Source organism: Mus musculus, chromosome 14 (assembly GCF_000001635.26).
Source record: "Mus musculus strain C57BL/6J chromosome 14, GRCm38.p6 C57BL/6J".
NCBI lineage: Eukaryota > Metazoa > Chordata > Mammalia > Rodentia > Muridae > Mus > Mus musculus.
The window spans coordinates 63171129-63182438 of NC_000080.6; the positions used below are offsets into that span (position 1 = coordinate 63171129).

The 11310-nt window shown below is 46.1% G+C and overlaps 1 protein-coding gene across 3 annotated transcripts in view; it reads right to left on the bottom strand.

Annotated features, from left to right (window-relative positions):
• Positions 1–10559, bottom strand: part of Fdft1 (farnesyl diphosphate farnesyl transferase 1) — a 36538-nt gene extending 25979 nt beyond the window's left edge. The window contains exons 1-3 of one of the 3 annotated variants that reach the window (NM_010191.3): positions 8399–8450; positions 7765–7849; positions 6555–7363 (exon numbers count right to left, since the gene is read on the bottom strand). In NM_010191.3, the coding sequence (NP_034321.2) occupies positions 6555–6653 (99 nt within the window). In that variant the 5' untranslated portion in view covers positions 6654–7363; positions 7765–7849; positions 8399–8450. Of the gene's footprint in view, positions 1–6554; positions 7364–7764 lie in introns of those variants that run through there. The other 2 variants (XM_017315844.1, NM_001360211.1) reach the window with 2 other exon arrangements.
• Positions 10560–11310: the final 751 nt, after the last annotated feature.

Here is an 11310-nt window from a genome sequence, read left to right on the forward strand (position 1 = left end):
ATCTCCCACCCTTCTGACCTAAGTTAAATGTTATCTGCATGTACAGTCTGCTGATGTGTAAATGAACCAATCATGTGAAACTTCACCAATTCCTCCCCCAGCCCCAGCCCCAGCCCCTTTTCTATAAAAACCCCTAGCTTCCAAGCCTCGTGGTCGAATCCACTGTCTCCTGCATGAGATACATTTCGACCCAGACGGAGCTCTGCCATTAAAACTACCTCATGTTTTTACATCAAAAAAAAAAAAAAAAAAAAAAAAAAAAAAAAAGCCTTGCACTACCATACCTGGCCTAAACCCATATTTATTTTTTGTTACAAAAATAATCAGCTCTTGCTGGGCTTGGCGGCGCACGCCTTTAATCCCAGCACTTGGGAGGCAGGGGCAGGCGGATTTCTGAGTTCGAGGCCAGCCTGGTCTACAGAGTGAGTTCCAGGACAGCCAGGGCCACACAGAGAAACCCTGTCTTGAAAACCCACAAAGTTCAGGGTACATATCTCTCGGTTTCCTTTTTATTATTATTGTTGTTATTTAAATATTAAATGAAGGGAAATGAATTTTCCAGTTTGTTTCCACTAATTAGAGGTACTTGAGACTACTCTTGATTGCTTGTTTAGCTGAAGTTTTGTCATGCATCTAGGCTGCTCTTAAACCCCTGGGCTCACAAGAGCCTCCTCTGGAACAGCAGGTACCGTACTTCATGGCACGTGGCTAGCATGCATGAGGCCTTGGGTTCAGTTCTCAAGACTGGGGGTGGGGGCCTCACGGGGGCTGGCAAGTGCTCAGCAAACACTGGATTATCAAATCCCCCAGGGAGAAGAAATAGCCCAAGCCTCACTTTCTCTGCCCCTTATCACGGCCACCCACTCCCCTTCAAAGAGGAAACCAAAGCCTTCAGTCTCCAAGGGTCTCGTCGGGCCAATGTCCTCTTTTATAGAGGACAGCGGTGAACAGTCCCCAGCTCTAGATCACAACCCTAAAAGTCTGCCTTCCCCTAACCTCGCCACTCCAGCCTCTTCTGACTGCTGACTTCTGTCTGTAAGTCTGTGTACTTGTCTTGCCTTTCTCTCCCAATAGAACACAAGTTTGACAAAAGCCAGTTTGGGCCTGCTAGCAGGGTTCATGCAATACCTGAGCTTTCTGAGCCAAACAACCTCCAAGCTAAAAAGCATGCGAATTTTTAATAGAAGTTATTTCAATTTAATTTTTGAAAATGTTACATCTTGTAGATGTAACAAATGTACAGAGGTGGCCAGGCCTGACTGGGCATCCCGGAAGCATATCCAAGAGTTGTGAGGAAAACCAGACTTGTAATTCACATAAGCGACAGCAAAAATACTTGTCCCATCAGATTACTAAGAGTGATAAAGTATAGTAAGCTGTAAACATGGCCACAAAATTTTATGACTTCTCATCAGGAAGGCGGCTTTCTCTCCTCCCTCATACCTGGCTCCCCTGGTAAAAATCTGGGGTCCAATTGGACAGTAACAGATGTGACTCATGCAGAAGTCTGAAAAGTGTGTACATAGAGTTGCTCCCTCCCACTGTCTATGAGTCCCAGGACAAGCCTGATGAGTGTCTCTCCCCGGTTCTGGCTATAACCTGCTCTAACCATCCCTTCATTAGCTACAAGCTGCCTGCGGGCTGAGCAGGCCACGGAGAAATAGGTCCAGCTGTCCCAGATCAGAAGCCCCAGCTGTCCCAGACAACTGTGAACTAAGCTAACAGTTATACCTTAAACCACTAACTCTGGCTTCCTAAAAGTAGGATAAAATATACTACTGCACCGCTTGGCCATTGTTTGGCAGCTCACACGTATTAGGAAGCAGCACATACAACCAAACTCCGTAAGTGCAGCCCGAAGCTTTCGACAGTTTGTCCTCAGTAAAAGCTAAGGGGGAAGCTTAGTCAGGTGCCGCAGCAGCTTAAGACACTGGCTAAACATGACTGGTGACCCGAGTTCAACTCCTGGAACCTACATAAAGATGGTGGAGAGAACAAACTGCACAAATCTGTCCTAGGACTGTCGCGTGTGTGCAGTGGCATGTGTGTAGTGGCATACACAGACACAATAATACATTTTCTAAAAAATTTAATTTAAAAACTCTAAGTGATACACTTAGATAATAAACAGCTATAAGACAGCATCTGGCCTGGAACTCACAGCCTAGAACTAATAGAGATCCACCTGCCTCTGCCGCCCAAGTGCTGGGATTAATGGCCTGTGCTACCACACTCAGTTTGAAAAAAAAAATATATATATATATATATATACACACACACACACATATACATATATGTAAAATATATGACTTTTTATGTATTTATTTTTTATAGAGGGTAGTATGTGCCACAGCTATGTAGAACCACGTGGGTCCTGGGAATTAAACTCAGGTTGTCAAGCTTGTTGGCAGTGTCTTTACCTGCTGTGCCACCGTGCCAGTCAGGATGTTTGGTAGTCCTAGTTAGGACAGGCATTTGTGTGCACCAGGCCTAGATGTGTCCCCCTCTTAGCTCGCTTGGACAGCCTGCTTAATGTACTTCTGTGGCTCACTACCTTAAGGATGGACAGCATACTGGGATAGAGAGCTCAGGAGGGGCCGGGGAGATGGCTCAGTGCTTAAGAGCAAGTACTGCTCTTACTGAGGACTGGAGTTCAGTTCCCAGCGTCTGCAGTTCACAATCACCTATAACTCCAGCTCCAGGGGCATCTGATGGCCTCTTCTGGCCTCAACAAGGTACTGCACTCACTGCCACAAACTCACAGACAACTGTAACACATAACACACTTAGAAAATTTTTTAAAAAAATTTTAAAAAATTGAATCTTTTTAAAAAAGATAGACTGAACAAGCTCTGTAGTCAGATTGTGAGAGTCAAATTCCAGGGCGCCACACCATAGCTATGGGATGTTAAGTAACTCACTAACCTCTAAGCCCTAGCTACAAAACAGGAAAACAGATCCTCAAAGGGTTACTGGGTGTTTACATAACAGATGGGAGGTATGTAAAATAGTGCTTGGCACACACCAAGAACTAATAAACATTAGCTAAGGGAAGGCACACAATCCCAGTTTCTAGAGGCTTTCAGCAAGACATAAAGACGGAGAAAAAGATCCCAGACAGGTGTCCACAGTTCTAAGCCCACAGTGTGAGGAGACAGCCTGAAAAAGCCAGGTGAACAAGAGAATGGGGCAGGCAGGCCAATGTCAGATGCAGGGAGTCTACTGTTTTAGGTGTTTATGAATATTTAACTTCTTAAATATATATGAAGAGAATGAAGTAAATATGACAGATTACTGATGCAGTGGCCTGTTATATGTAACTTTCGATACTTGTCTGCATAAAGTATTTTGTAATGAAAATGCATTTTAATTGGGCTTGGAGGCTCACACCTGCAATCCCAGCAGCCAGGAGGCTCAGCATTCAAAGCCAGTCTGAATCACAAATCGAGTTCCAGAAACCAAAACGCCCAAAGAGCGTTTTAAGTTAATGCCCATCTTAAAGTATGGGAATTAGAAATAAAGACATCAATAAGAAATGTAAATTTCTGAAGTAACCAGGCTAAAATTGCCAAGTATTGTGCAATTACAGAAACCAACCTTTAAAGAAAAAGGAGGAGCAGGCACACGGCTTGGAAGAGTACCACAGGAAAATAACCAAAGGAAAGGTACAGCCGGGCGGTGGTGGCACACATCTTTAATCCCAGCACTTGGAAGGCAAAGGCAGGCGCCTTTAATCCCAGCACTTGGGAGGCAGAGGCAGGCAGATTTCTGAGTTCGAGGCCAGTCTGGTCTACAGAGTGAGTTCCAGGACAGCCAGGGCTACACAGAGAAACCCTGTCTCAAAAAAATACAAAATAAAATCAAAAGAAAAGGCACAGCGTCAGAGCAATACTTTTTTTTTTTTTTTTTTTGGTCTGTTGTTTGAAAACAGGGTCTCATTACATATCTATGGCTAGCCCTTAACTCAATATGTAGACCAGGCTGACCACAAACTTTCAGAGAGCCACCTTCCTCTCCTCTCCTTATGCTGGGATTAAAAGCGTGTGTGGCGCTACGCCAGGCTCTTTCATCAGCATTCTGAAAGACTGAGAGCTGTCTTAATACTTCAGGGTCTGTACTCCAAAACAAAGACTAAATCTCCCCTTGGCTCTAAAAGAGGAAGGAAAGGGTGGACATTCAGTCCAAAGCATCCTAAAACCTGAGCATCATGGACCGAGAGAAGACAGCGAATACCTCCCCAGAGGTGGTGAACTGCCATCACCAGGTGTCAGGTGTCACTTGGTCTCCTGACCAAGACTTACAACCTAGACTGTAAGCAGAAATTCTTTATCTTGGGTTCACCCCGTAAAAGCTCAAATGTACATCTTCTCCAGGATAGAAGTATTTAGATTTCTTAAGATTTGTAAATGAGCAATGAGATATCTTGGCAGTGGGACCCATGTCCAAACATGCAATTGTTTGTGTTTCACATATGCCTTATACACACAGCTGACAGGGAATTTTCTACAATGCTTTTTAACATATTGAAAACGACATGTCAAATACATGTACAAGGTCAAGTGTGGTGTGGAAGTGTCCACCTACGGCATCATGTCAGCACTCAAAAGAAATCTTACTAATACTGAGCCAAGCAAGTATTTATGCACAAAAGCCACAGAGGCATTTGAAAGCTCTATTTCCTTCAGGCAACCCTACAAAGGTTAAACTTGCATCCTAACTAGCAGTGATTTTCCCTCCTACTCTTGTAAATCCCCTTAGGAAAAGTCACTATTCTGCTATACTCAGGCAAAGGCACCTACCTGCCTTAGAAGGCTACATACAAGCTTCCCCAAAGCAGTCTGTTCACTAATTCATCTTCACACATTTCTGTTTTGTTTTTATTTTTCTGAGACAGGGTTTCTCTGTGTAGCCTTGGCTGTCCTGGAACTCAAACTCTGTAGACCAGGCTGGCCTTGAACTCAGAAATCCACCTGCCTCTGCCTCCCAAGTGCTGGGATTAAAGGCGTGTGCCACCATGCCCCGCTCTGTGTACCAGTTACCTTGGGTGTTTGTTTGTTTGTTTGTTTTTTGTCTTTTTGTTATTTTGTCTCCCCCCCCCACCCCCGCAGAGCTGAGGACCAAACCCAGGGCCTTGCACTTGCCTAGCAAGCGCTCTACCACTGAGCTAAATCCCCAACCCCCACACATTTCTGACAAGCTACTTTGCTCAAGGCAGTAAAGGCCTGTACATGAAGAAAAGATTATTTTCAAGCCGCTTCTAATTCAGATTTGCCAGGAGGCTGAGATGGGGATCAGAGGCAAGTGGATCTCTGAGTCACAAGGCTGGCCTGATCTACAAAGTGAGTTCCAAGACAGCCAGGGCTTACACAGTGAGACCCTGTCTTGAAAAAATAAAATTCAGAACCGAGTTAAGAGAACCCTGAAGTTGTTGCGAGACTGAAATAAAGAATCTTGCATCTGAAAGTGGCTCTGGGATCACGGGTCTAAGTTAAAGGGTGCTAGAGAAGGCAGGTAAGGAGACCTTGCAGGTCAGAATGAACTACCTGTCACTGGAGCTGTCAGGAGCTCAAGTTGGATTATAAAGCAGATTCTTGCTCTTGCTCTGATTACTTATCCGTGCAAGAATCTGGCAACTGTACCTTCTTCTCCCCTGAAACCTACTCTTGGCGTTCATTTCCTTGTGGACCCTGTCTATGCCCTTAATTACACTGCTATCCATGTTTTACCCCACAGAGTGCCCATCACTGACAGGTGTCCAGGGTCTGCTGAATGGCTGAGAGCACTTGTTAGAGCTAAATCTTAAAAAAGGGAGGATTCTGAATGAGAAAAGCAAGGGCACCAATTAAGAATACCTTTAAATAAAATACAGTGCCTGATGTTTCCAGTGAAGGGGAAACGTTTAAGTTTTTGATGTTAACTGGATGTGTCATCATGCAACAGTTACATACTTTTGTCAGAGTAAGTATTATCATAAAAGCACGCGTTTAAGAAAGGGAACAGACCAATGAAATACGAAAAAAACCAAAAAAACAAACATGTTCTGGCCTCTGGCAGCCAATAACTAGTAGGAACTTGGACACAACAAAAACCGTAGGAAGCACCCAGGAATAAAATAGTGGCTGCAGAAAGGTGAGTAAGCTTATGCGGGAGGTGATGTCTGAAAACTGGAAGGAGTGGGTGGGGCGAAGTAAGTTTCATTCCAGTGAAAATAGGCACGATAACTCCTCCAGGGTTCCTTATGTTCTCAAAATTGTTCTCAACCGTGTTCTCTTTAATCTCAATTCTGGAACGCACCCATTTAGGTAAAAATAACTCCAAGCTTAGAAGAACAAAATACGCAGCCAAACTACCAAGAAAAGCAATGGCTTGAACAGACAGAAACCTTGAAAGGCGGGGGGGGGGGGGGGGGGACATGGCCCTAGTGGGGGTGCGCGACCCAGGCAGGGATCCCGCCTTCCGTGAAGACCAGGGTGTCAGAGACCATCCATCCTCTAGAGACCTCTTGTGCGGGAAGCCGCCACAGGCCTGCGAGGGAGCAGGGATGCTCGACTTACCTGGTCCATCTTGGGTATAAAATTCCGCCGGCCTCCCATGCGGAATCGCAGCAGGTTATAGAACTCCTCCGGGTGGCCTAGACACTTGACGAACTCCATCCTTGCGACTGCTGGGCGCGGGGCTCACCTGTCGGGATCTCCCGCTCCCACCTGTGTTTAGACGCCGGGGAGTGGGCAGGGCGAGGAGGCGGGGCCAGCGCCGGACGTCCCGCCCACCTCCCGCCCTCCTCAACCGGCCGCGCCGCTCGCGCCTCCAGGCTAGGACGCGCGGAGTGGACTGACGGACGTTGATTGGCCAGAGCTGCTCGCACCAGGAAAACGTTAACCAATCGGAAGCCGGAGGAGCCTGGCGCGATGACCACACCCTAGAATTTGATTGGAGAGCTGGAAAGCAGCCAGCGAACACGATTGGTACCCAGCAGAGAGCCTTTGTTCCTGCGTGTCGTAGGCTGGCAGCGAGCGAGGCGCATGCGTGGACGTTCTGGAGTTCCGCGAAAGGCTTGAGAGCTTTGCACGATCCTAGGGACCTCGGCCTCCAGTCTGAGTTCACCTCTTGATATACCTAAGGGGTTGGCTGGCAAAGCCGAGTCAGAGTGAAAGGGTAGCAGGGACTGGAAACGCGCCTCGCGGCTTGAGAACAGATAAAACAGTCTTGCTTTCCTCCGAGGAGTTTACAGGGGCTCGAGTTTACCGGGGCTTTGCTGAGCCCCGGGAAACTCCAAGCGGGACAGCGCACAGTATTTCTCAGACTTCTCCACCCGTCTTTTGTGAGACGACATGGCGATGATTCTTGGATCCCATTTTCAAAGCTGCAAAAACAAAGGGAACTGAGCTCTTAATACCTCTCGATGTTCTAGTTGACGTGAACCAGGACTTATGTAGTGCTTGCAAAATCTGCCCGAGATTGGGCCTCCCAGGGATGTGATGGGAACAAATACCTCCTGCTCTCCCCAGTTAAGGATTGCAAGGAGCGAGGAAGGGCTCCCTCCCAGTTCTATTGGTAGTTGATGGTTGCTGGTGGAATGACTTAAAAAGTTACTAGCATAAATGATACATAAGTTTTATTATGAAGTCTTCATACACTTATATAATGTATTTTTATTACATTCCCCTTTACAGTCATAATTCTTACTGTTCCAATTAGCCTTCATTTCTACTTACACCTTTTTATTATATTTTGATGTGAGCATAAGTGTTATCACACACATACCATGTGTGGAAGTCATTTCTCTTCTTCCATTTGACTCCTGGAGATAGAACTCAGGTCATCAAGTTCGGTGGTGCCTTTGTATCACCTAAAGATAGACAAAGATTTTAAGTGGTATGTCTGCTAGTAAGTTGCCCATACTTCTGTTAGTAACCCTAATTAAACCTACTGACAGATCAAGAAGAAAAATGACTAGTTTTAAAGACAAGTTCAAGAAGAGTGGGGGCGGGAAGACGAGAGAATAATAGGGGTTGAATATGATCAGAATATATTATATACGTTATAAAATGTCATAATACAGCCCATTGTTATATATGGTGAATATGCTAGTAAAAACATATTAAAATTATTAAAATGTGCCAGTTTGGTCCTCAATGCTTGAGTCCTTCTATAGAAAACTTCTGTGTTGGAGCTTTAGTCTAAAATGGGGAATTTTAGAGATGGGAATTTCATAGGGATTATATATAAACAAGGCCACAAGGGCAGGCCTTAAAATTAATTCCAATGGAATTGGTGTCCTTAACTACAAGAAGAAAATATCAAAAAAGCCCCACCACCACCACCACCACCACACACAGTGAAGTCACAGTGTTCTAGAAGGTGTATTCCAGGGCAGAGACAACTGAATATGTCTTACTCTTAGACTTCCATCTTGAAGATCTGTGAGGAGTGAAGGATTACCTAACCACTCAGTCTTTGATTCTAATTTCCATTCAAAATATCAGTTTATTAGAAACAGCTGGAAAGTCAGACTTGGTCCCATCAGTTCCCATCAGAGTGGTAGCCAGCCCCTCCTTCTCACCCCAGCCTATGATACTCCCAGCTGTCAAAAATGGTAGCTCTTGTCAAAATGACCCATCGCAGCTGTCCTACAGCTTTAGCAAAGCACAGCTGCAGGGGATGGGTCCTCAGCCAAAGCCACCTGTTTGCCAGGAAGGACTTCCCATCCTAACCCATGGGCCTGAGGCAGGGAATTGGGGGGTGATGGTGAAAAAAAAAAAAAAAAGCCACTGATTACTGGGCTTTCCAGAAAAATCTACCAATCTCTGAGTTCCCCAAGCTCAGGACTTGAAATCCCACCAATCTTCAATCTGGATTTCTCTGCCCCACTACCCCGAGATATCCTATCCTGCTGAGATATAAACCCTGCCAATTGTCCAATTCCCTGCTGTCCACTCCTAGGAGCAGAGGACAGTCATCCCTGGATTTCTCTCTCCTCTCCTGGACCCTCCAATAAATCATGGTATTTGCAGCCTGGTGTGCATCATTGAAAGAAGCCAAGAAGCAATCAAGAGAAGGGGAAAAGTGAAGAGGTGGAGCAAAGCTGAGCTGCTCAGCTGAGAGCTACCGTGCCTCTCCTGAGGAAGCTTCCTCTCATGGCTGTGTGGTTTCTGGGCACCTGTGTCTCAAGATATCCTTCCATTGGGATACCTCTCCCCTCTGGTTCCTGGGCTTCCAAGTCCCAGGGTACCTTTCCCTCTGAACAAAACACACCACACACCTCAGTTCATCCAAGAATTAGGATAGCCCGTGGTAGCACTTACCAGCTTCTTTGCCTGTTGTCTTAATATTAGGCAGCCTCACAGGCACTCGCGTCTAGGCACAGCCAGAGGGCTTGATTCACTGGGTGCAGTGGAGTCCCACTACAGCCTACCATCTTCCTGTGGGACTCACCCAATGCATGCTCAGTCTCCTGGGAGGCCACTGTTAATGACAGTGAAACCCTGCAGAGAGTTCTCTCCAGCGAGCAGGTAGATGACCTCAAAGGCATGCTTGATGGTGCACCGTCGTAAGCTCAGGTTGCTGGAGAGACGCTCCACACATGGAGTGGGACACCAGCCTTGGAGAAGCACCAGGTGGTACAATACCAGGCATTGCATCCTGCACCAGTGCCTGTCAGACTTCTCTGCAGGGATACAGTCTTGCAGGAAACTGTCGCCTGCTTATCATCCATGCTCCAGGTGCCCCAAAAGCTTGATGTTTGAGGCCTCTGCTACCACCCTGTGACTATCTCCCATCAGTCATCTGGGCACACTGAGGACACCTCTGGCACAGATGGGAGAGTTGAGGGTTTTTTTTGGGGGGGGGGTATTGTTTTTGTTTTGTGTGTGTGTGTGGTTTTTTTTTTCCCTATGGCAGACTTAAGTGTGACAGTGGCATTAAACCTTGTTCATTGTTTGTTTTCCCTTTGAGGCAGTGTTTACATTGGCCCAAAACACCAGATCCCAGGGCCCCAGCCTCTCCGGAGGCTGGGATGTGTGTCACCATATTCAGCTTAACTGTGTGATCTTAAATTCCATAACCTTCCCAGACTTCAGGTAAGGACAGTAAGTATGGGTGCTCAGGACTAAGGAAATGGCTTATTGATTAGGAATACACACTGCTCTTCTAGAGAACCCAAGTTTGGTTCCCAGAACTCAAGCCAGGTGGCTCATAGCCCTTGTAACTCTAGCTTCAGGAGATCTGACCACCTTGGGCACCTACACTATTGTGCAGATAACCCCACACAAGACACACACATTACCGAGAATAAAATCTCCTTTAAAATGACAAAAATTGAATTTTTAAATGATTAAGTGTCCGTCTCCATGGGTTATTCTGTAGATCATGAATATGACCTACGAGGTGAGAGGCTGTTATGGGTGAGCCAGCAGCTAGAGATGAGCTTAGTGGTTAAATGTACTTAATGTTTTCCAGAGGACCCAAGTACAAGTCCCACCACCCACACAAGGCAGATCACAACTGCCTGTAAATCAGGAGATTCCAACACTCTCTTCTGGCTTCCAAGGACACAGCAGCACCCATGTCCACATAGTAGATACATAGGTAGGTAGGTAGGTAGGTAGACAGGCAGACAGACAGACAGACAGATAGATAGATATCAAAGTAAAAAACTATTTTAAAAAGTGGACTGGAAAGATGGCCCAGGGATTAAGAGCACTGGGTTGTTTTCCAGAGGACCAGGGTTTGATTTTCAGCATTCACAGGACAGCTCACAATGTAATTCCAGCCAATCCCCAGGGAAATCTGATGTCATCTGACATCTATAGGCACTGCACACACATTGTACACAGACATACATGCAGACAAAATATGTGTCCACATTAAAAAAAAAATCGTTTAAGAAGGGTGAGCCCTCCATGCTGGTGACTTGGGTGTGGGATGACCCCTCAGTGAGGGGTGAGCACTCACTGCTGTTCAGTTCACCTGATCAGCAGTCACTGGATCACGACTGACAACCATCAAGAGATGAATTTCCCAGCAAGGAAAGTAAGGGACCGTGAGCTATTTCAATGTCTCTCAAAAATCACACCATCTGCCAGCGGAGGGCAACAGAAGCCAAGTTCTCCAAGTTCTCCAAGCAGAGGGCAGGTTTTACTTCCTTCCTGTCCTGCTCCTAAGTGGATTTCTCAAGCCTACCCTGCAAGGCCACTGTCACCACAGCTGAGTGCTGGATGCAGCTCAGTGGTACAGTCCTTGCTTAGCGCAAGTGAAGCCCCAAGTTCTATCTCTGCACCACGACACAGAAAAAACAAACAAAACACCACC